We start from the raw sequence: 26,115 nt of genomic DNA on the forward strand, positions 1-26,115 counted from the left end.
GCTCCTCAATCTTATGTGAGTGTCTATGTCCTTGCCCCTACAAGAAGCTGTGTTTGGGAATCTGCTCTGTTTAGATACATGATCTCAGTGTAACAGAGAGAACAGAGATGAAGAACAGCCTCAAACTAATACTGATGACCATGAAAATGTATCTGTATCCCTAGAGACTATTTTAAGGGGCATGTGATATAAAGTTAAACGTTAACATATAAATCTATTGCTTGCATATTCACAGAAATATTGCATTATTTCAGTAAAATCAGATTGAAGGCATACTGTATAATCAAAAATATTTGCTTTGACAAATACTTTTAAATATGTCTGTTTAGTCAATGAAAAAAGAAGCAAGAAAAGGCTTTTGTCAATTATATGCCTTTTCTCACTATACCTAAAACTGAATGCACTATGTAGACACACAAATGATCTTCAATGACCAAGCTGTGTATCGAGCCCCAAGCCTAGACCCAATATGGTTGATTGATGTTCTGTACCATATATATAGAAATCTGAACTAAACTGATATTGTCTATGGTTCTTACTTTCAGTTTCAGAACCCAACCTTTGCTGTTTGGATCATCCTAGATTTGACTGACGCTTGAGTTAGCTGAATTTCCATTGGCTCTAAAACCACCCACAACGTGATTACAGCTTGGTGCGAGCCATTATTCTCATCATTTATGCCTGCGGCTCAACAAAGTGAGACACCCGGAGAAAACCTCGCACCACGAATTAGATTCGAAATATACGAATTGATATAACACTTCCACATTGACGGGCCAACGTCAATATGAAGTCTTTCATCATTTTGCTCCTGGGAATTAATGCGGCATCTGCAGGTCAGTAGCCGAATTTGTGTCTTTTTTTTGTTTGTTTTTGTGTGAATAATAGGCTATTGTAATTTATATAATGACTAATGAACTTAGTAGAACTTTACCCATTGAGATACAGTAGAATAGCTGGCTATTCATCTATCTAATTTTGTGATCATAACCATGTTAAAGGCAATGTATAAACCTGAAGACATGGCAGTTGGTAACATGTTTTTCTCGGTTCTGCCTAGAAACTAGTTATGCCCTTTGATTGATGACAGTTTGCGTTTTGTGATTGTGATTGAAAAAGCACCCATTTGTCATACTTGAGTAAAAGTAAAGATACACTACATGGCCAAAAGTATGTGGACAATTTAAATGAGTAGATTTGGCTACTTCAGCCACACACGTTGCTGACATGTGTTTAAAATCGAGCACACAGCCATGCAATCTCCATAGACAAACATTATCAGTAGAATGTCCTTACTGAAGAGCTCAGTGCCGTCATAGGACGCCACTTTTCCAACAAGTCGGTTCCTCAAATTTTGCCCTGCTGGAGTTGCCCAGGCAACTGTAAGTGCTGTTAATGTGAAGTGGAAATGTCTAGGAGCAATAACGGCTCAGCCGCGAAGGGGTAGGCCACACAAGCTCACAGAACGGGAACACAGAGTGCTGTAGCGCCTAAAAATATTCTGTCCTTGGTTGCAACACTCACTACCGAGTTCCACTACCAAGATAAGATTGCAGCCTTGTCCTAAAATGGATTAAATACAAATGTTTCCTTATCAATGTACACACAATATCCAAAATGGTAAAGTGAAAACAGTTTTTTTTGGAGCAAATTTATGTCAGAATTGTCCTTAGAGCTCTGAGACAGTATCGTGTCGAGGCACAGATCTGGGGAAGGGTACCAAAACATTTCTGCAGCGTTGAAGGTCCCCAAGAACACAGTGGCCTCCATCATTCTTAAGTGAAAAAAGTTTTTAACCACCAAGCCTTTTCTCTGAGCTGGCTGCCCTGCCAAACTGAGCAATCAGGGGAGAAGGGCCTTGGTCAGGGAGGTGACTAAGAACCCGATGGTCACTCTGACAGAGCTCCAGAGTTCCTCTGTGGAGATGGGAGAACCTTCCAGAAGGACAACCATTTCTGCAGCACTCCACCGATCAGGCCTTTATGGTAGAGTGGCCAGACAGGAAGCCACTCCTCAGTAAAATGCACATGACAGCCCGCAGAAACAAGATTCTCTGGTGTGATGAAACCAAGATTCAACTCTTTGGCTTGAATGCCAAGCTTCACGTCTGGACGAAACCAGGCACCATCCCTACAGTGAAGCATGGTGGTGGCAACATCATGCTGTGGGATGGTTTTCAGTGGCAGGGACTCGGAGACTTGTTAGGATTGAGGGAAAGGAGAACGGAGCAAAGTACAGAGAGAGCCTTGATTTAAACCTGCCCCAGATCGCTCAGGACCTCAGACTGGGGCGAAGGTTCACCTTCCAACAGGACAATGACCCTAAGCACACAGCCAAGACAACGCAGGAGTGGCTTTGTGACAAGTCTCTGAATGTCCTTGAGTGAACCAGACAGAGCCCGGACTTGAACCCGATCGAACATGTCTGAAAATAGCTGTGCAGTGACGCTCCCCATCCAACCTGACAGAGATTTAGAGGATCTGCAGAGAAGAATGTGAAAAACTCCCCAAATACAGGTGTGCCAAGCTTGTAGCTTCAACAAAGTACTGAGTAAAGGGTCTGAATACTTATGTGAATGTAATATTTCAGTTTAGTTTTTTTTAGCAAAGATTTCTAAAAACATGTTTTTGCTTTTTCATTATGGGGTATTGTGTGTAAATTGATGAAGGAAAAATCTATTTAATCAATTTTAGAACAAGGCTGTAACGTAACAAAATGTGCAAAAAGTGAAAGGGTCTGAATGCTATCCGAATGCACTGTACTGTACATATGGAGACTTTAAATATGGGTTAATATGTTTCCTGATTTTTCTTGTATCTCTCAGATATAGGATACACTTCTGAACATATTTATACGTATAGGAGACACTTCCTTTTGATATATTTATAGGACTTTAATGCTTTTGTATGGGCTAATAGCAGTAAGACCAAATTCGTTTTTTTAATCAAATAATCATTTTATTTTTTTGACACTTCAAGGAGATCTTACAATTCTAAATCAAGTAGCTAAATGATCCTTGGTGTGACCTTCTTAACACAATTCCATATGGCTTAGCAGAACCCTCCCCTGGTTTAGACATGGCTTAGACTGAGGGGTCAAATCTTTTTTTTTTTTTACATTATAGGAGTAATAGATTCTCAGTATCGTGGTAAAATATAAGTTATATTTAAGGGGTAGGACAGGAGTTTGGGTAAACCATTATTTCACTAAAATGTCACTTTTTTATGAGAATGTCAGGAGTGTTCTTTTTTCCCTTGCAGTAACCCACTCTCTGAAGTATTTCTACACTGGAAGTACTGGCATTGAGGGGTTCCCACAGTTTGTTGCAGTGGGCATCGTAGATGGAATGCAGATTGACTACTTTGATAGTGTGTCTGAGAAGAATGTTCTGAAGCAGTCTTGGATGGAGGGGGTACGTGATGAAAAAATGATCACAAACACAAGAAAGGGCAATCAACAAACCTTTAAGGCCAACGTCGAAATTGGAATGCAACGTTTCAACCAAACAACAGGTAAGAAACTGTGTAGTCATATATTCAGTGTGTGTATGTGTGCATGTGTATACAGTGGGGCAAAAAAAGTATTTAGTCAGCCACCAATTGTGCAAGTTCTACCACTTAAAAAGATGAGAGAGGCCTGTAATTTTCATCATAGGTACACTTCAACTATGACAGACAAAATGAGAAAAAAAAATCCAGAAAATCACATTGTAGGATTTTTAATGAATTGATTTGCTAATTATGGCTTAAGAGCGCGTCCTGTTTATTCTTAGTACCGTAACTTACTTACTGGCCAGTATTTCAATATATAGACTACTGTATCAATCGATCAATCATTTGTTCATGTCATCACACAGACCAGTCATTCATGTCATCACACAGACCAGTCATTCATGCGTTGAAATGCAATCAAGCATTTTAGTTTTTAAACTAAATAACAAAGGGAGCCTTGAAAAATTAGCCTAAACAATGAATGAACCACAATCCATGAATGCATGCAGCTGGTTTTAGTCTGTGCTATTGTGGCAATTCCCTATGAACAGGCCCTGGTAGAGGAGAGAGCTGTCCACAACGCTTCCACTAAAATCAGTTTTCCCAAATGTTACTCTTTTAGGGCGAAGTTCCTATTTATTGCTCATATCAATATAAGTAGCTCTAATACACATGTTCCTGTAGAAAAGGTTCAGAGAGATGCTTCTATCAGCTGTGTCTGTGATACGGTAACAACTGTATGTCGTCTACTCTCTCCTGTACTAACCCTTCCTGGTCACCTGTCCTAGCTATACACACACACACACACACACACACACACACGTGACCAGTGACCCATGACCCCAACATATAGTTCCCTCTAGTGTACAAAAAAGGTTAAAATAACCCTTGACAGACAACATACACACGACACATAAACAGGACAAAACGGCTCCTACACACCGGCCCCTAATTGTTCTCTGACTTAAGCAAGAAACAATGATACAAATGCAAAAAACAGGAGCCAACAATGTTTGTGTGTTTGTGTCTTCATGGAGGGATGATCTGCAGGACCAGAGGGTGCTAGCACTTAGCCCCATCTCAGCCTATAACAAGTACAGCTCTGTAGTCTCTTAGCCCCAGCTCATACTATAACAAGTACAGCTCTGTAGTCTCTTAGCCCCATCTCAGCCTATAACAAGTACAGTTCTGTAGTCTCTTAGCCCCAGCTCATACTATAACAAGTACAGCTCTGTAGTTGCTTAGCCCCATCTCAGCCTATAACAAGTACAGTTCTGTAGTTGCTTAGCCCCATCTCAGCCTATACCAAGGTCAGCTCTGTAGTCTCTTAGCCCCAGCTCAGCCTATAAGAAGTACAGCTCTGTAGTCTCTTAGCCCCAGCTCAGCCTATAAGAAGTACAGCTCTGTAGTCTCTTAGCCCCATCTCAGCCTATAAGAAGTACAGCTCTGTAGTCTCTTAGCCCCAGCTCAGCCTATAACAAGGTCAGCTCTGTAGTCACTTAGCCCCATCTCAGCCTATAACAAGGTCAGCTCTGTAGTCACTTAGCCCCAGCTCAGCCTATAACAAGTACAGCTCTGTAGTCTCTTAGCCCCATCTCAGCCTATAAGAAGTACAGCTCTGTAGTCTCTTAGCCCCAGCTCAGCCTATAAGAAGTACAGCTCTGTAGTCTCTTAGCCCCATCTCAGCCTATAAGAAGTACAGCTCTGTAGTCTCTTAGCCCCAGCTCAGCCTAGAACAAGGTCAGCTCTGTAGTCACTTAGCCCCATCTCAGCCTATAACAAGGTCAGCTCTGTAGTCACTTAGCCCCATCTCAGCCTATAACAAGGTCAGCTCTGTAGTCACTTAGCCCCATCTCAGCCTATAACAAGTACAGCTCTGTAGTCTCTTAGCCCCATCTCAGCCTATAACAAGTACAGCTCTGTAGTCTCTTAGCCCCATCTCAGCCTATTACAAGTACAGCTCTGTAGTCTCTTAGCCCCATCTCCGCCTATAACAAGGTCAGCTCTGAAGTCACTTAGCCCCATCTCAGCCTATAACAAGGTCAGCTCTGTAGTCACTTAGCCCCATCTCAGCCTATAACAAGTACAGCTCTGTAGTCTCTTAGCCCCAGCTCAGCCTATTACAAGTACAGCTCTGTAGTCTCTTAGCCCCAGCTCATACTATAACAAGTACAGCTCTGTAGTCTCTTAGCCTCATCTCAGCCTATAACAAGTACAGCTCTGTAGTCTCTTAGCCCCATCTCAGCCTATTACAAGTACAGCTCTGTAGTCTCTTAGCCCCATCTCCGCCTATAACAAGGTCAGCTCTGAATTCACTTAGCCCCATCTCAGCCTATAACAAGGTCAGCTCTGTAGTCACTTAGCCCCAGCTCAGCCTAGAACAAGGTCAGCTCTGTAGTCACTTAGCCCCATCTCAGCCTATAACAAGGTCAGCTCTGTAGTCACTTAGCCCCATCTCAGCCTATAACAAGGTCAGCTCTGTAGTCACTTATCCCCATCTCAGCCTATAACAAGTACAGCTCTGTAGTCTCTTAGCCCCATCTCAGCCTATAACAAGGTCAGCTCTGTAGTCTCTTAGCCCCAGCTCAGCCTATAACAAGGTCAGCTCTGAAGTCTCTTAGCCCCATCTCAGCCTATAATAAGTACAGCTCTGTAGTCTCTTAGCCCCATCTCAGCCTATAACAAGGTCAGCTCTGTAGTCACTTAGCTCCATCTCAGCCTATAACAAGGTCAGCTCTGTAGTCACTTAGCCCCATCTCAGCCTATAACAAGGTCAGCTCTGTAGTCACTTAGCCCCATCTCAGCCTATAACAAGGTCAGCTCTGTAGTCACTTAGCTCCATCTCAGCCTATAACAAGGTCAGCTCTGTAGTCACTTAGCCCCATCTCAGCCTATAACAAGTACAGCTCTGTAGTCTCTTAGCCCCATCTCAGCCTATAACAAGGTCAGCTCTGTAGTCACTTAGCCCCATCTCAGCCTATAACAAGGTCAGCTCTGTAGTCACTTAGCCCCATCTCAGCCTATAACAAGGTCAGCTCTGTAGTCACTTAGCCCCATCTCAGCCTATAACAAGGTCGGCTCTGTAGTCACTTAGCTCCATCTCAGCCTATAACAAGGTCAGCTCTGAAGTCGTCCAAGGCAGCATCCTGTAGCACGGAGCGTGTCGTTCCTGCGTGTCTCATGTAAATGGGGTGGGCAGTAACAGCAGGGCAGCCAATCTGTCCCGGGTTGTCACCACCTTCTCCTAAGGGACCGCCGGAGACCCACACCAATCGGGTCCCAGCAGTGTGGGGTCCATCTCCAACACTGTCGTCATCAGCGGGGGCAATGGCCCGTGGAGCATCGCTGCCAATCAGCAACTCCATGCCGGCCCCAATACGACCCTGCTGTACATAGTCAGACGGCCCCTGTTTCACACAGTCCACAATTTTGAGTCTTTTTTTCATTATACATCTGTCAATATCTTAAATGTTCTGCGGATATCTTCAGTAAACATCTTCTCAGAGCAGTTGTTCTGGGAGAGAACGTTGTTCTCCACGTCCTTTCCAGTCCGTCTTCATCTCACGCAGCCCATTCAGCAGAATGTTTATTCAACGTTCAGTGTTAAGATAATACAGAGCCCAATACTCTGTTCTAATGTTCAGAAATGAAGCGTTGACATATCGGATAGCATTTCCCTATGAAACACTGGCTCCACTTCCTATTCCACAACGCTACAATTGACAAAACAGTGTTCAACTCGCACCGCACGGCACAAGAGTGAAGAGCACGTACCCATATCCTTTTGGTGAACGACGGCGCGGAGGATTTGGCTCCTGGATTCTTCTCGTTTCTCCGGGAAATGTTTGCCACGACCCTTGTTGGTTGTCGTAGGCGCAGCAGGAGTGATTCCAATAATCTGACGTGCTGCATGCAAAGATCCATTAGTCCAGTTTCCAACGAGAGTTAAGTTCTTACTGTTGTAGTGGCGATTCCCTATGATCAGCCTCTGACACAGGAGAGAGCTGTACACAACGCGTCCACGAGAATCAGCTTTCCCAAACGTTACTCTTTTAGGGTGAAGTTCCTATTTATTGCGCATATCTAATATAAGTAGCTCTAATACACATGTTCCTGTAGAAAAGGTGCAGAGAGATGCTTCTATCAGCTGTGTCTGTGATACGGTAACAACTGTATGTCGTCTACTCTCTCCTGTACTAACCCTTCCTGGTCACCTGTCCTAGCTATACACATTTGACCAGTGACCCATGACCCCAACATATAGTCCCCTCTATTGTACAAAACAGGTTAAAATAGCCCTTGACAGACAACATACACACGACACATAAACAGGACAAAACGACTCCTACAGCTGTAATAAAGGCTTTATATATATTTTCTGTTTTATTCATTGGAACAGACTCTCTGGTACACTTATCACTTATTTAGTGTTTACACTGTTCCACATGATCAGAAAACATGATATTGTAATGTAACAGCACCTGTTTGTCACCCGTCACACAGTGCTTTCTCCTAGACCCTCCTTTTATGTGATCTCCAGTAGTTTCCACACATCTGACTTCCCGTTTCCCTCCTGAGCAACCAGTAAACATTCCCCCGTTTCCAGTTTCTTTTTTTCCATCCTCCGCATCCTTTTAGTTGTGTTGCGGTGTTGGGTGTTTGTTCTAACCAGTGTGTTGATGTGATTATGAAAAGCCATAGATCCGGCCCTATTGGTCACGGGCATGCGATGCGTACACGCGTCACGTAAAGAGAGCGAGGGTTGAGGGAATAGGGAATGTTTTTCCTAAACAAATTAGGGATTTCGGTTTCAACTTCTCCCAGTCCGAAAAACAAGTTAGAAACTACACGGCTGTCATTGTGAAGCTTCAGCGCGGACAGCGGCGATAAACGCTTGCTGTGCTGTGGTGCCTGTTCGCTGCAGCAGGGAGGAGAGAGCGACAACGTGCGCCACTCACAGGCACTCGCTGTCATTTTTAACACAGCGTAGTCCTCCTGAGTCATTTGTTTGTCTTCAGTATTTCATCAAACAGTCTATATATAAAAAAATACACGTTTTGACAAAGAACAGACGACTCTCGGTCGACCAAGATTTTGTTTTGTCAGGGGGCTGCCCTACTCTACACACTCACACACACCCACCCACACACTCAGGATCTGGGGATCACACACACACACACACTGTATTGCTCCAGTAGACTCACGTTATTGAGAGATCATCTTCCTCATGAGTCTCTCCATCTTTCTCTTCTGTTGTTCCTGACTGAACAGAAGATCCTCTCACTACCTCTATTTATCTCTGACATCATCACTAGAGGACAGTCTTCATTTATCAACAGGGTTTTATTCATTGACACACCTCACTGAAAACTACAGTCTTACACAACATCCATTAGTTAGAATAACACTACTGTACTGAACACGACGTGCATCTTCAACACATTAGATAGAACCAAGCCAACTTCAGCTGGTGTAGAATAGATCCACACTCTCGGAGTCTCCTCATCAACTCTCTCTGTGTCCGTGGTGAAGGTGTGACGACATCATCACTGTCACGGTTTTCTGTATGGGAAGGAGAGTCAGACCAAAATGCGGCGTGGCTATTGCGATCCATGTTTAATGAAACAAAGTAAACATGAATCAAATACAAAAACAATAAACGTAACACGAAAACCGAAACAGCCTAATACTGGTGCAAAGTAACACAGGAACAAGGACAATCACCCACAAACACACAGTGAAACCCAGGCTACCTAAGTATGATTCTCAATCAGAGACAACTAATGACACCTGCCTCTGATTGAGAACCATACTAGGCCGAAACATAGAAATACCAAAATCATAGAAAAACAAACAGACTGCCCACCCCAACTCACGCCCTGACCATACTAAATAATGACAAAACAAAGGAAATAGAGGTCAGAACGTGACAGTACCCCCCCCCCCCCAAAGGTGCGGACTCCGGCCGCAAAACCTTAACCTATAGGGGAGGGTCTGGGTGGGCGTCTGTCCGCGGTGGCGGCTCTGGTGCTGGACGTAGCCCCCACTTCACCATAGTCTTAGTCTGACTTATTGTCCGCTTCCGTGGCCTCCTAACCACGGCGACCCTTCTCAATGGACAGAGGGGCGGCAGCTCGGGACAGAGGAGGGGCAGCTCGGGACAGAGGGGCGGCAGCTCGGGACAGAGGGGCGGCAGCTCGGGACAGAGGGGCGGCTGCTCGGGACAGAGGGGCGGCTGCTCGGGACAGAGGGGCGGCTGCTCTGGACAGAGGGGCGGAAGCTCTGGACAGAGGGGCGGCTGCTCGGGACAGAGGGGCTCTAGCGGCCCCTGGCTGACTGGCGGCCCCTGGCGGCCCCTGGCTGACTGGCGGCCCCTGGCAGACTGGCGGCTCCTGGCAGACTGGCGGCTCCTGGCAGACGGGCAGCGCTGGGCAGACGGGCGGCACTGGCGGCGCTGGGCAGACGGGTAGCGCTGGGCAGACGGGCGGCTCAGGCAGCGCTGGGCAGACGTGTGACTCCGGCTGCGCTGGAGAGGAGGAAGGCTCTGGTAGCGCCGGAGAGGCGGGAGACTCCGGCAGCGCTGGAGAGGCGAGGCGCACTGTAGGCCTGATGCGTGGTGTTGGCACTGGTGGTACTGGGCCGAGGACACGCACAGGAAGCCTGGTGCGGGGAGCTGCCACCGGAGGGCTGGGGTGTGGAGGTGGTGACGGATAGACCGGACCGTGCAGGCGCACTGGAGCTCTTGAGCACCGAGCCTGACCAACCTTACCCGGTTGAATGGTCCCGGTCGCCCTGCCAGTGCGGCGAGGTGGAATAGCCCGCACTGGGCTATGCAGACGAACCGGGGGGACTGTGCGCAAGGCTGGTGTTGTAAGCCGTGTAAGCCGGCCCAAGGAGACGCACTGGGGACCAGCTGCGTAGAGCCGGCTTCATGGCACTTGGCTCGACGCTCACTCTAGCCCGGCCGATACGTGGAGCTGGAATGTACCGCACCGGGCTATGCACCCGCACTGGAGACACCGTGCGCACCACAGCATAAGTTGGCTCAGGTCTCCTACCTGGCGTAGCCATACTCCCTGTGTGCCCCCCCAAGACATTTTTGGGGCTGACTCTCTGGCTTCCGTCCGCGCCGTCGTGCTTGCTTCGCCAACTCCATTCTCCCATAACCTTCCGCACACTGCTCCATTGAATCCCAGGCGGGCTCCGGCACTCTCCCTGGGTCGACCGCCCACTTGTCTATTTCCTCCCAAGTAGTATAGTCCATACTCTTGTCGTCAAAAACGTCCTCCCATGTCCATTCCTCTCGCTGCTCCTGCTGCCGTTTCTCCTGCTGTACCTTGGGGCGGCGACACTCCCCTGGCTTTGCCCAGGGTCCTCTCCCATCGAGGATTTTTTCCCAAGTCCAGAAGTCCTTCTTATGCTGCTCCTGCCCGTTACCACGCCGTTTGGTCCTGTTACGGTGGGTGATTCTGTCACGGTTTTCTGTATGGGAAGGACAGTCAGACCAAAATGCGGCGTGGCTATTGCGATCCACGTTTAATGAAACAAAGTAAACATGAATCAAATACAAAAACAATAAACGTAACACGAAAACCGAAACAGCCTAATACTGGTGCAAAGTAACACAGGAACAAGGACAATCACCCACAAACACACAGTGAAACCCAGGCTACCTAAGTATGATTCTCAATCAGAGACAACTAATGACACCTGCCTCTGATTGAGAACCATACTAGGCCGAAACATAGAAAAACAAACATATACTGCCCACCCAACTCACGCCCTGACCATACTAAATAAATACAAAACAAAGGAAATAAAGGTCAGAACGTGACAATCACACTGTAGAGGTCTGAGCTGATCTGTTTTATTCCAGTCTGGTTGAACAACTAACACATGATGATAGAGATCCCACTGGCAGACTGAATCTGGAGGACAGATGGAGCCGTTGATTTACTGTGTTGGTGTGTGTGTGTGTGTGTGTTATCCACACGGCCCAGCTGTGTGCGCCCCCCTACAGTGGTTCCTCGTTTAAAAGTAGTGTCATACTGCAGCACAGCTTGTAGGGTGCTGGGGTACGGCACAGCATGTCACAGTGCTTGACGTCAGATTATTCTGCTGTCAGCCGTTGTTGCCGTTAATGCTCGTTGAAACCTCCAGCGGGCATCTTTAAACCTCCAGCGGGCGTCTTTGAAACCTCCAGCGGGCGTCTTTGAAACCTCCAGCGGGCGTCTTTGAAACCTCCAGCGGGCGTCTTCATAAAGCTTTGCTTACTTCCCCAAGTAATCCTACAGAGGTCCATGCAGGCCAGACGTTTTGATCCCTATACCCTATCAGAGGTCCATGCAGGCCAGACGTTTTGATTCCTATACCCTATCAGAGGTCCATGCAGGCCAGACGTTTTGATCCCTATACCCTATCAGAGGTCCATGCAGGCCAGACGTTTTGATTCCTATACCCTATCAGAGGTCCATGCAGGCCAGACGTTTTGATTCCTATACCCTATCAGAGGTCCATGCAGGCCAGACGTTTTGATTCCTATACCCTATCAGAGGTCCATGCAGGCCAGACGTTTTGATTCCTATACCCTATCAGAAAGAGCATAGCAATGTAATGAATTTCTTTGACATGAAGCAACCCATAGCCTCAGCTACTATAGAACAGAAATACATCTTAAAACACGCTATTCTGTTCTTTTGAAATAAATAGTCTTAGTATCATGTTTTGTCTTTTATGATATTTATCTTAATGGAGGCCTACTGCTGGAGTGTAAGATACACGTGTTTGGGTAAATCCAGGGACAGGTGGGTTCAAGGTTTTGATTGTATTGACGTGGAGCTGTAGGACGGTTTTACTGCAGCTGTCTGAACATAACTTACATACCGGCCTGAAGGCCTGCGTCAACATACTGGCCCTCAATCAATCATTCATGGATTTGTGCTCATCATCACCCCAGGTGGCACACCCACAACCCCACAACCCTGGCGTTGCAAGCACCATGCTCTACCAACTGAGCTACACGGGACTGGACTAGCCTTTTAGTGACTTTGTTTTGTGGGTGAAATGAAGAGAGAAGATTCATGTTAAAGTCTCGTTTATGAGGATATTGCTACACCATCAAGTTGTTAAAAGAACTCCAGCACCGAGAAGAGAAAAGGAGCCGTGAATAATGACACGGTAAATCAACCGGCAACATGTCGGCTAAACCAGGAACGAATTTGACTGTTATTAATCTTGGCTGTGCTAAAGACTTTAAAACCTTTTCGGTTAGAATAGACCATATGGGATTGATTCTAATTTGTTAGTCGGTTATTCTTGTGTTTGTTGCGTTTCCACGGTTAGAAATGCTCGGAGAACAGATGAATCACGCGTTCTGTAATGAGCAGGCAGAGCTTGCTCCTCCTACCCTCCTTGATCTCCGTCTTCACGTCATTCTCATTAGTAGATAAACATCCATTAATACATCTCAAGTCCCTAAAAATAGAAATCAACTTGGCAACAGTCGTCCTGCTAATAGCCCATCGTGGGTGGAGGGATTGTTGCCTCGGCCTGTCTGAGGTGGACTTCCAGAGCTCACTGGTGTGCCTGGCATTGTGACTCCCATCTCGTTCCTCGCCCTCTTCAACGCCTCATTCTCCGTCAATGCCGCCTGGCTCTGGACCAATGCATCAGCTGTGGCCCGTGTCTCTGCCCTCCGAGAATGTTTCTCTCTCTGCTGGTCTGCCTTCGATGACTCGATCTCCTTCTTCAAAGTTTGAGTCTGATCCGTGTGCACCTTCATCAGAGGAGCGGATTGGTACCGCCCTGAGCCCCCGTCGATTACAGTGGGCTATGATAGAAACAGTAGGTCAATGATTAATTACAAGTGGCGATAAACACTCTCTACCCCTACACACAAATGCTGTGTACAGAAACACATTTTAAGAATCTAGCAAAACGCACCTCTTTCTTGGCAACCATGTGTTTTTTGGGGTGCGCCCCGTTGTTCAGTCCTTTGTCCACTGATCTCCACGGACGGTTGTCGGCATGGTTGTATGCTCTGCAAACACACGTTCACGTTTTTTAGTGTACAATTATCGATTTTATTACACAGTATGCCTACACATTGATAGGCTATTTTCTTGAATAGAAAATGCACTGAAATCAAAATACCTTTTTAGTTTCAGTGATCCTCTGAGCTCCGGCTCATTTTCAAGTCCTCTGGTGGTTACGGTCCTAAACTCTGGAACGGGTAGCACCACAGAAAGAAGCTGGTCTGTTCTCTTTGGTCGCAATGAAACAATTCGGAGGTAAACAGATGATTTTTGAATGGTAACTGTGTTAAGGGTGGAGTTTGGGGCGTGGTGAGGAGTACTGGAAAGGTGTGACTCCAGGTTACGATAGGCCATCAGTCTACAGCAGACCTCCCACTGTCCTCACTGGGATGATGCTGTAACACATAATGTAGCGTCACGACCAGGATCTCTATTCAGTGAAGTCAGACGATTTTGGGCTTTCAGGAGGAATGGAAACGTTTCCAAAATACTATTAGACTTGGGGGGGGGGGATTACGGTCACGGACAGTGCTATTCTCGCAAACTATCGTCAGACTCCTGTGTTACATCGTCCAGTTACAGCTTCTTCTGACAAAGTAGAAACAAAAAGAAAAGTGTATTGTTTTGAGTGTGCTCGCGCGGGACAGAGGAAGAGGAATTCTTACGCTGTTGTTTTTTTAAATTCAATCACTCTCTTCTTCTTCGTCCTCATCATTCTGTTCACTCAAATTCAATTGTAATACATTTTGTCTCTCCCGTTCAACAACTCCAAATCGCTTCTGCATGTGCTTCACAGGGATAACTTTGACATAACATGGTATAGGTTCATGAAATAATCAACCCTCTACACACTCACCTGTCACCCTCGGGACCTGGGGGTCACACACACGTACAGCTCCAGTAGGCTGACACTAGAGCCTATTCCCCTGAGAGAGAATGAAAAAAAGCGACCCGGCTCTACGTATTTGACCAGTTTGTGACTCACCGACTCTGCCCCACGGTTCGAGGGGGAATAGGGGATAGCCGAGGGTGACGGGGGGGAGTGTTGTAGAGAGTTTCCCTGAGAGGCCTGATCAGCTCCAGCAGCCGATCCCACAGGGAGTCACTGGGAGCAGTCCCAAGAGTTAACACACAGGAACTTCATTCACACACAGAAGAACATGAACACGGGGGTGAAACGGGAACGGTAGTGGTTCTGTAATGGACAGAAACAGAGGGAATGAATACACACATACCCAATGACTACAGCAGGGCACAAAGGCAGAGATACAGAATGTTACAGAATACAGCAGTAATGACTGTATAGATTGCGTATGCCACCTGCAGAGTATTACAGCACACAGTAAACTCACGAGGGGCAACATGCAATAGACAACAGTAGTAACTAACTATGAAGAACGGTATACACACGTCACAACTCACTTCGGGCAGCACTCCAACCCATCCAGAGATATGAGTGAGTCCAGTTGTTGACGGGCAGAGACAGAGATGTTGCTCTCTGCCACTGCTTGAGGGAGACTGACAGTATTGTGTGACCTGCAGAGTCAAGAGGACGGGGAGATGTCCAGCCCCCTAGTAACCTCCCTAGCAACCTATCAGGGCACAGGTCATTCAGGTCGGAGAGAGTTTGAGAGGCAGGTTTATGGTACCCTCTAGATCAGTGTTTCTCAGCTGGTTTTGCCTGCAGACCCAAATTTGACAGTGACAATTGAGTCGCGACCCAATATTATGGACTGTCGATGATTACCTTTTGTAATGTTGTGTTGCATCTGCCTTCCTGGGAAAGCTTCACTTGTAAAATAGACTCTTGTCTCAGTTATGGTGGTAAAGAAAGTCATTACACAGCCATGTTAACTAGGAAGACATTTATTATCAGTTAAGAGACTGAGCCATTTTTTTTTTGTAACAGTATTTTTATTGGAATTTCACAATTTTCACCCATATTAAGAGATACAACAACAGATACAAAGCAACAAAAAAACAGCACTCACACGTACCTACGCATATATATATATATATATATATATATATATACATACATACACACATACATATACATACACACATACATATACATACACACATACATATACATACACACATGCATATACACATATATACGCGTACGCACATACATACCACACACACCCATACATACGTACACCATTTCCCTCTTCCCGCTCGGTGCTTCTCTCACCCCGTCCCCATCATTGCGTCTCTCAATACATACATTTTAAACAAACGTACAAACAGAAATTAAACAAAACAAAAAAGCTCCATTTAGAATGAGCCATTTAATTAGGAGGCCAGTTCAGGAGGGGGGTGTAATACATGATCAGACTCAGAACATCAAAACCAGTCCAATAATGTCAATGAACAGTAACGCATACCAGTGTTTAGAGTAGAGAAAACAACCATCATCAGGAATTCTTCATCCTCAATTACCACGGGAATAGTTTCACAAGCTTGAAATGTCTTTTTAAAGGTGTACGTTTTTAACCTGTTCAATAAAATGTCATATGAATGTCAGGGCTAATTAACCATGATAATTAACATAGTGAACAATAACTAATTCACCTGTTTATTTATTGTGTGTGTGTGTTTGTGTGTCTGAGACCTATCGGTGGGGGAGGTTTCTGCAGTTTGATAAGTTCACTGAAGTCTGAGGAGATGGTTGACAGGCCAACTTGGAGGTCATGCTGGCTGCCCAGTTTGTTTCTGCTTTTAGTTTTCAGCACGGCCATAGCAGAGGAGCCACTTTCACACAGACAGGTAGTGCTGAACGGCAGCATGACTCATGACAGGCGAGAGCAGGATACTCGCCCATTACGCTGCAGCAGAACTGTGGCGGTGTCGTTTCCCGGGAAGCGCATGCTCAGTCCGCCATCAAATGACAGCACCATCAGCAGATCCTTTTCGTTGCCTGGCAACGTGACGCTTCCCATCTCCACTCGAAAGGGGTTACCTGTCCAGTCATCTAGTCCCCTGTTTTCCTACGGGAAGTGGTCGCTCTCCTCTGGGAAGTAGTCGCAAAACTTTCCCAGCAGCTTGACCAAGATGATGTTTAAGGGTTTTTCTTCAGTGTGACGCGGTGCGCTATGTTGATCGGATTCTGAATCTCTACATCAGCATTGGGAAACATGATTTGCCCAAACGGTAAGCTTCATCTTGAAGGCATCCACTTTGTCCCTCTGTTCAAATCGATTGCGCCCCCCCTCCCCTTGCATTGACACATTGAGAGAATTCAGATGATCAGAAATATCCGCCAGGCAGGCGACCTGCGCGAGCCGTTCCTCACAATGAAAATGTTCCTCACAATGAAAATGTTCCTCACAATGGAAATGTTCCTCACAATGGAAATGTCCGAAGCTCATAAAAGCGACTCGACAGTTTACCCCTGGAGAGCCAGCGGACCCCTGCATGATAAAGCACCTGCTGGTGCTCGCTCTCCAAATCCCTGCAGAAGGCCTGGAAACACCTGCTTAACCTGGAACTCTTTTTGATATAGTTGACACACTTGATCACATTGTGGAGGGTGGTGTGGAGCTCAGGCACCATGTCCTTCGCTGCCAAAGCCTCCCTGTGTAGGAAGCAGTGGTTAAACATCTCACTCGGTGCTCTCTCCAGGATCCACTTTACTACCCCGGAGCGCTGTCCCGTCACGGCAGCTGCCCCATCAGTGGTCACACCGACGCACCCATCCCAGGCCAGTCCCACGGAGCCCAGGTACATGTCCATTGTGTTAAAGACAGCCTCTGGCCAGTCCCACGGAGCCCAGGTACATATCCACTGTGTTACAGACAGCCTCTGGCCAGTCCCACAGAGCCCAGGTACATATCCACTGTGTTAAAGACAGCCTCTGGCCAGTCCCACAGAGCCCAGGTACATATCCACTGTGTTACAGACAGCCTCTGGCCAGTCCCACAGAGCCCAGGTACATATCCACTGTGTTACAGACAGCCTCTGGCCAGTCCCACAGAGCCCAGGTACATATCCACTGTGTTACAGACAGCCTCTGGCCAGTCCCACAGAGCCCAGGTACATATCCACTGTGTTACAGACAGCCTCTGGCCAGTCCCACAGAGCCCAGGTACATATCCACTGTGTTAAAGACAGCCTCTGGCCAGTCCCACAGAGCCCAGGTACATATCCACTGTGTTACAGACAGCCTCTGCAGTGGTGGTGGTGGGCAAATCAGCACTAAAAAGGAACTGGTCCTCCAAGTTGTTATCCCAGACGTGTCTGACATAGACCATTCGAATGGCATGGTTAGCCACATCTGTGGATTCATCCGGCTGCAGTGTCTGACATAGACCATTAGAATGGCATGGTTAGCCACATCTGTGGATTCATCCGGCTGCAGTGTCTGACATAAACCATTAGAATGGCATGGTTAGCCACATCTGTGGATTCATCCGGCCGCAGTGCGTTATGGCCATTTGCACTGATGCTCTCTGATGTCTGGCGTGTTTTGTCCTCAGACACGTCCAGGATTCTCCTCCTCGCGGTGTCATTGGATAGGGGGTGTGGTTTGAAGTGTGTTGGCGGCTGACACTCCCACGGGTTCAGTGCACATATCAATCACAGCAGGGAGAATGAGATCCTCTGCGCTGGTGTGGTTTTTGTTTTTTTTGCACTTAGCAACACGCTGGACGACAAGGTATGAAGGCGCAAAGTGCCTTTTCTTCTGCCGTTCAGACGTTGTTCAATGAATCGTGTTCAAGGCCTCCGGATACTGACATTTCCTTATCTTTGTGGCTTTTATCTTGGTGCGCAGATGCCTTTTCATTTTTGGAGGGTTTCATGCTCTCATTAGCTAACAGCTGTTTGCATAGGATCCGCTGCGGTCTACACTCACCCTGACTGTCTTCTATATATGTAAAACCATATTTGATGAAGTCGGGGGCGGCGTTCTCTCTTCTGACGGGGACCGGTGTTGTCTGCCTTGTTGGTTGACGTTGGAAGCAGCGGTAGATGAAGAGGAGAGCTGCGCGTTTTTAAAATGTGACTCTGACAGCAAGCCGACATGAGTTGAATGACAGCTGACTATCCACATGTGCAATGCCTGCAGAACACGCCTGCATAGTTATCTGTCAATCAGAAGATCTGTATTATCTGATTGGACGGGTCACATTTAAACCTAAACAATGTTGCAGAAGGACGTTTTTATTGGATCAGTGTGTCAAATCAAATGTTTATTGGTCACATACACATTTAGCGGATGTTATTGGGCGTGTAGTGAAATGATTGTGTGATTGTGTGTGTGTGTGTCGAGAAATTTTAAATTTCATTGGCTCAGTGTGTGTGGGGCGAGAACGTTATTGTATTGGTCAGTGAGTGAGTCCTCTGAGTCTGAACATAGCTAATCATTTCACCACTGCGGATGCACTGCATCTGTTAAGTCAGCAACAATAAGCGGTGCAGCGGTATCCTGTCAAAATAAAAGTTTTGGTGCGGCAGTTAGCTTTCAAAATATATATATATTTTTGTTGTTACTTTTGTATTATATTCTTACATAAGTCTCGTGCCCCCTTAAAATCTAAAATCACGACCCACCAGATGAGAATCACTGCGCTAGACTGTCAGGCTCCAGTCCTGGGGGGATGGGTAGGGGAGTGTGCAGCTCCAGGTTGTGAGGTGCTGATAACAGTCACCAGCAGGGAATTAGTAACAGTTAATCTTCCTTATGTGAGTCTCTCCATCTCTCTCTCCTGTTGTTCCTGACTGAACAGAGGATCCTCTCTCGCTTCCTCTATTTATCTCTGACATCATCACTAGATGACAGTCTTCATTTATCAACAGGGTTTTATTCGTTGACACACCTCACTGAAAACTACAGTCTTATACAACAACATCAATTTGTTAGAATAACACTAATGTACTGAACACAACGTGTATCTTCAACACAGTAGATAGAACCAAGCCAACTTCAGCTGGTGTAGAATAGATCCACACTCTCTGAGTCTCCTCATCAACTCTCTCTGTCTCCGTGGTGAAGGTGTGACATCATCATCACACTGTAGAGGTCTGAGCTGATCTGTTTTATTCCAGTCTGGTTGAACAACTCACACATGATGATATAGATCCCACTGGCAGACTGAATCTGGAGGACAGATGGAGCCGTTGATTTACTGTGTGTGTGTGTTATATACACGGCCCAGCTGTGTGCTCCCCCTCTGTCCCCCACAGTAGAGCTGTAGTCTCCTCAGCCTCCCTGAGTGACTCTCTGATCTGATGGGACAGTAGAGAGAAGCAGAGGAGCAGAACATGATGAGGATAGTGATGATGATGGTGATAGTTATGACGATGGTGGTGATGTGGGTTTGGTCTTCTCTGCTCTAATGGACCAAAGCTCCCAGTGACTCCCTGTGGACTCTGCTGCTGGAGCTGATCAGGCCTCTATGGGGAACTCTATATACTCACCTGTCACCCTCAGGATCTGGGATCACACACACATATAGCTCCAGTAGGCTGACATTATTGAGATAATCTTCCTCATGTGAGTCTCTCCATCTCTCTCCTGTTCCTGACTGAACAGATGATCCTCTCTCACTTCCTCTATTTATCTCTGGCATCATCACTAGAGGACAGTCTGAGGCGCCACTACAGCCTGGGGTTCGATCCTAGGCTGTGTCACAACCGGCCGTGTCCGGGAGCCCCATAGGACAGCGCACAATTGGCCCTGTGCAAGCTGACTTCGTGTGTCAGTCGAACAGTGTTTCCTCCGACACATTGGTGCGGCTGACGTCCGGGGTAAGAAGTAGGCGTGCCATGTTTTCTGAGGGTGCATGACTCAACCTTTGCCTCTTCCAAGCCCACTGTTGAGGTTCAGGCCTGGTTAGTACTGGGACTGGAGACCACCTGGGAATACCAGGTGCCGTAAACTAAAAAATATATATTTTATCTAGTGTTACACTACCCAACATAAGCTGGTGTAGACTAGATACTTGGGGCGGCAGGGTAGCCTAGTGGTTAGAGCGTTGGACTAGTAACCGGAAGGTTATAAGTTCAAACCCCCGAGCTGACAAGGTACAAAATCTGTCGTTCTGCCCCTGAACAACTGTTCCTAGGCCGTCATTGAAAATAAGAACTTGTTCTTAACTGACTTGCCTGGTTAAATAAAGGTCAAATAAAATCAAAAATACACACACCAAGTCTCCACATTAAATAGTAAAATGGGGTGCTTATATTTGTGAAATGGAAGTATGTTTTTTGCACTCCCCCTGAGTCAGAGCCAGGGATCAGCCAATGACAGCTATCCTGGAGCAATTATGGTTGTGTCTTGCTCAAGAGCAGATAGACAGATTTTTCACCCGGTCAGCTCAGGGTTTTGAACTAGCAATCTTTCGGTTCCTGGCCCAACACTCTTAACCTGCCGCACTGTAGGCGATCTGCCACCCATTACTGTAACTTCCTCTGTCTCTGTGGTGAAGGTGTGACATCATCACACAGTAGGGTTCTGAGCTGGTTCTCTTTCTGTTTTATTACAGTCTGGTTAAATCGTTTTGTTTTCTGTTTAAAGAACTAATAATAAATGATAACGGAGGTCTCACCGTCAGACTGAATCTGGAGAGCAGCCAGAAGAATGCACAGAGTTGATCATTCTCTGTCTCTCTCTCTTCCACTCTCTTTCTCTCAGGTGTGCACATTGTCCAGAGGATGTACGGTTGTGAGTGGGATGATGAGGCTGGAGTCACAGAGGGGTTTAATCAGTATGGATATGATGGAGAGGATTTCATAGCATTTGACCTGAAAACAACGAAATGGATCGCCCCAACGCCACAGGCAGTCATCACCAAACTCAAGTGGGACAGTAACACAGCATACACTGAGAACTGGAACAACTACCTGACCCAGACGTGCATTGAGTGGCTGAAGAAGTATGTGGACTATGGGAAGAGCACTCTGATGAGGACAGGTACAGAGACACATTACATGATGTAACTCTGTGATGTTGCAGGGTATAATATCATAATGTATTGTATTTTAAGTCATATAAAATTGTACTTTTGAAGAACAAAATTATTATCTTAATAATTTTGTAATTTAATCGGGTTTTTTGTCATTAACCTTGCGTCCACAATACTCTGTTATTTTCTCTCCCATCTCTATCTCTGTATGTCTCTCTCTATTTCCTACACTACGCTTTCTCTCTTTCTCTTCCACACTCTTCTTTTTAACTCTCATGTTCTCTCTTTTTCCCCTTCTCTCCAGTCCCTCCGTCAGTGTCTCTGCTCCAGAAGGCCCCCTCCTCTCCAGTGACCTGCCACGCGACAGGTTTCTACCCCAGGGATGTCATGGTGTCCTGGCAGAAAGACGGACAAGATCACCATGAGGATGTGGAGTATGGAGAGACTCTCCCCAACGATGATGGAACCTTCCAAAAAAGCTCCCACCTGACAGTGACGCCTGAGGACAGGAAGAACAGCAAGTATCAGTGTGTGGTTCAAGTCAAGGGTATCAAGAAGGACTTCATCGAGGTTCTGACTGACCCGGGTAAGAGGGAGAGATTCAAATATACATTATACCCAACCCTCCTACTGAATGTGCCCAATATTCTTAATTTCCAAGTTCACTCATCTGCATATTGGCGCTACCTTTCTGACTGCATGTTCTCCTTGACCTCCTGACCTTTTATTGACATTGACAAGGATGCTGCTTACAGTTAATTTTTTCTAAAATGTACCATCTAGTACTAATGTCTGAATGCTCTGTTCTGATGATTACAGATGCCGCCAACGTTGTCCCCATCATTGGAGGGGTGGTAGCTCTCCTCCTGGTCGTCGTTGCTGTTGTTGTTGGGGTCGTCATTTGGAGGAAGAGGAGCAAGAAAGGTGAGTGAGGAGAGAACGACCCTTTCTATTTTCCTATGTAGGCGACATTGTCATCTTAGATATTATCAGCAGTGTTTTAGTTAGCTTAGAAGTAGTTTACAGTCAAGTGTTGTAGTTAGTGATGGTAGAGGAATGTTTGATTGAATCTGATTCATGTAAATAAAGAGGAATGTTGTATGTGATGTCTGCAGGTAGGATATGCAGTAGAAATACAGGATTCAGAATACTCTCAAACTGATGCTCTCTTGTAATATTCCACCAAACCAAGCTGCCAGAGTCAATAACAACATCACGTTCATCTCTGTGTTTCAGGCTTTGTTCCGGCCAGCAGTAAGTGCCTTCCTTCATGTTGTTCTCTATTCTGAAAAGATCACTGATTTGTGTTGTGTTGGACTGTAAGATATCCATTTTAGAGTATGGCTGTCTTTTCCATGTAGATTCTAATGCTGGTTCAAACTTAGATGTCAATTGATGTAGCTACCTAGTTAATATGGCTGCATTTACTGTGAACCATGCGTTAGGATCTTGTGAATGAACCTGAACTCATGGATGATCTTTCAATCAGTCTTTTTTTCTAACATTGGTGGTTTCATTTCTGTTTTAGCTTCCGACACTGACTCTGAAAACTCTGGGAAAGCTGCCCCGCAGATTTGAGAGGCCTCTGCACTTCTGTAACATCAGAGTAAGTCACTTAAGGTCCCCTTGTATTAATGAGCAAACTGATACAACCATTACCACACTGGTACACAGTCTGACTGTGTATACTGTGTTTGTGTGTGTGTGACCTCTTTCTTCTTATGTGTTTTAGGAAGGTGTTGAAGAGAAACTTCTCAAGAACATAACACTTATACTTGCACACACACAATGCAGGAGGTTGGTGTCACCTTAATTGGGTAGAGCGGGCTTGTGGTAATTGCTAGAATGGAATGAGTGGAATGGTACCAAATACATCAAACACATGGTTTGATCTATTCCGTTCCAGCCATTATTATGAGCTGTCCTCCCCGCCAGAAGCCTCCTGTGACACACACACACTGTAAACACAGATCCATACATCCATGACAAAAATCTGCTGTCAAAAATATTATTTGGTGATTTTCATTTGAACAGTTCTACTTTCATTTAATCTATGGTTTGGCTTTTTAAAGTATTGTTATGTGTTTTTAATTGTTAAATGTTATATTGCCACTGAGGTTTATCTCATTCTTACAGGTTTTCTAGAATCATTGTTGTGAGATGTTAAATTTAAGATTTGAACTTAAATTGTTCTACAGATAAAACACAAATTTGTTTGATTTTCTTTTAACCGAAGCCATCAAAACAACCACATTTAAAAGACATTGCTGTAAACCGGAAAAAATAAATGACTTTGTGTGTGTAGCTGCACATGTATAGGTTTTAGTGGGATAACAGAGTAATTGTGAGACATATTCGAACTTTGCTCCCTGTCTGTTTAATTATGGCCATAAACCAGACAAGGCCTATCATCCACATGTTCCATTTGTAAATGTTTCTCTTTTAACGAAAGTGGCTTTGTTGCTCTAGTTCTTATGATACGTTTGATTTCTGATATTTTTTGGGGTAGTTGGTTGTGTAGAAATAAGTTGGTGATGGGGCAAGTTGAACAATTATTTTATTGCAAATGTTTGTGCTTTGTAAATTATGGATGCTCCACACAAAACAATGATTGGCCAAATCTAATGCAAGTCCAGAAAACAGCATGGCAAATTTGATCCATTTAAGAGATAGATAATGAAGCAGCGAAACCACAAATTAGAGACCAAATTCATGCGTTCTGTCATAATGCTCTTACACTTTTCAATAAAGTCTACAAAATTTGAATCAACGTGTCATACTCTGCCTTTTAATAATGTTTACAGTAAGATATGTTCTAAACAGAAAAGGATTTCAAGTGAAACAAATATCATTTTGTATATGGGTTTAAGAAGAAGTAATATATATTTTGATGATCTGTATGAAAGATGATGGGGTGGCAGGTAGGCTAGTGGTGAAGAGTGTTGGGCCACTAGCCGACTAGGTAAAAATCTGTCTGCCCTTGAGCAAGACACTTAACCTGCTCCTGTAAATTGCTCTGGGTAACAGCATCTGATGATTAAACTGTCAAATATAAATGTTTGAATCAAATACTTCTTAAAAAAGGGGGATAATCTCTACACTGTTTATTTTGTCCTGAACATTACCATATGGTACAGATTAGGATAAATCACTGCTGGTTTTCATTCTCCATTATCTTCTAATCAGGGACTGAGTCAGACCTGGAAAACCAGGTGAGTGACCTTTGGCCATTGAATCAGTGATATGTACTGATCAATAAACAGCCAGACAGAAAAGCTGAAGCAGTACATCTGCCTTCTAGGGCTGAAATGAATAGTGCTATAAAAACCTGTTGCACAGAATCCTGCCTGGAAACATGACATCAACGTTGGGTTCATTTTAAAATGGGCTACTGTTGATACTGAAGACTTGGAATGGTGTTGCTATAAGGGATGCAATTCTCTTTATAACAACCCATTGGGACCTGTACTATACTCCCCATGTAACTACTGTATAACACACTGGGACCTATACTATACTCCCCATGTAACTACTGTATAACACACTGGGACCTATACTATACTCCCCATGTAACTACTGTATAACACACTGGGACCTATACTATACTCTCCATGTAACTACTGTATAATACACTGGGACCTATACTATACTCTCCATGTAACTACTGTATAACACAATGGGACCTATACTATACTCCCCATTTAACTACTGTATAACACACTGGGACCTATACTATACTCTCCATGTAACTACTGTATAACACACTGGGACCTATACTATACTCTCCATGTAACTACTGTATAACACACTGTGACCTATACTATACTCCCCATGTAACTACTGCATAACACACTGGGACCTATACTATACTCCCCATGTAACTACTGCACACAATATTCATATCCACAGTGACTCATTTATCAACCTGAGAAAATACACATAATATGGGAGAACTAGGCTACTTCAGGTTGTAAGGCAAATTCATACAACAGTTCTATTTTTGCTTCATCAGACCAGAGGACATTTCTCCAAAATAGTACGATCTTTGTCCTCTGGTCTGATGAAGCAAAAATAGAACTGTTTGGCCATAATGGCCATTGTTATGTTCAGAGGAAAAAGGGGGAGGCTTGCAAACTGAAGCACACCATCCCAACTGTGAAGCACAGGGGTGGCAGCATCATTTTGTGGGGGTGCTTTGCTGCAGGAGGGACTGGTGCACTTCACAGAATAGATGGCATCATGAGGTATGAAAATTATGTGGATATATTGAAGCAACATCTCAAGACAGCAGTCAGGAAGTTAAAGCTTGGTCGCAAATGAGTCTTCCAAATGGACAATGACCCCAAGCATACTTCCAAAATTGTGTCAAAAGTCAACAAAGTTGTGTCAGACAACAAAGTCAAGTGATAGAAGAATTTGTATGTTTAAGATAATGACTAAAGTATTCCACCCTCAAACCATATAATTGTATGGAATGTGTTAGTCATAATCCAATAATGTGTGTGACTAGACCATTGTGTTACTATTTCACAATATGAGCAGGGTATAGTTGAGACATTCAAACACATCTGAACTGTCGACTTGTGATAACAGTGAAACTAATAACTGGAAAGAGAACTCTCCACCCTAGGGAGGAAAAAAACTGTTAGAAACGGCTAGGCTTGCGAAGATGATGAAACA

General features: G+C 45.2%; 1 protein-coding gene across 1 annotated transcript; it reads left to right on the top strand.

The window, feature by feature from the left end:
* Nucleotides 1–524: 524 nt before the first annotated feature.
* LOC110496224 (BOLA class I histocompatibility antigen, alpha chain BL3-7) lies at nucleotides 525–24,201 on the top strand. The gene is made up of 8 exons (XM_090208667.1): nucleotides 525–836; nucleotides 3,261–3,512; nucleotides 21,165–21,443; nucleotides 21,740–22,021; nucleotides 22,255–22,359; nucleotides 22,672–22,689; nucleotides 22,964–23,041; nucleotides 23,168–24,201. Exons 1-7 carry the CDS (start codon nucleotides 788–790, stop codon nucleotides 23,011–23,013), a joined length of 1,035 nt encoding a protein of 344 aa, XP_090064793.1. The 5' UTR covers nucleotides 525–787; the 3' UTR covers nucleotides 23,014–23,041; nucleotides 23,168–24,201.
* The last annotated feature ends 1,914 nt before the right edge of the window (nucleotides 24,202–26,115 follow it).

Source organism: Oncorhynchus mykiss, chromosome 18 (genome assembly GCF_057628025.1).
Source record: "Oncorhynchus mykiss isolate SJ-2025 chromosome 18, ASM5762802v1, whole genome shotgun sequence".
In the NCBI taxonomy this organism is placed as follows: Eukaryota; Metazoa; Chordata; class Actinopteri; order Salmoniformes; family Salmonidae; genus Oncorhynchus; species Oncorhynchus mykiss.

What these genes read in the sequence shown, in the direction of transcription:
- LOC110496224 (XM_090208667.1), top strand. Translation starts at nt 788, where the DNA reads ATGAAGTCTTTCATCATTTTGCTCCTGGGAATTAATGCGGCATCTGCA. An exon ending in GAGCACTCTGATGAGGACAG is followed by an intron (nt 21,444 to 21,739) that starts GTACAGAGACAC and finishes CCTTCTCTCCAG; the next exon opens with TCCCTCCGTCAGTGTCTCTG. An exon ending in CGAGGTTCTGACTGACCCGG is followed by an intron (nt 22,022 to 22,254) that starts GTAAGAGGGAGA and finishes TGATGATTACAG; the next exon opens with ATGCCGCCAACGTTGTCCCC.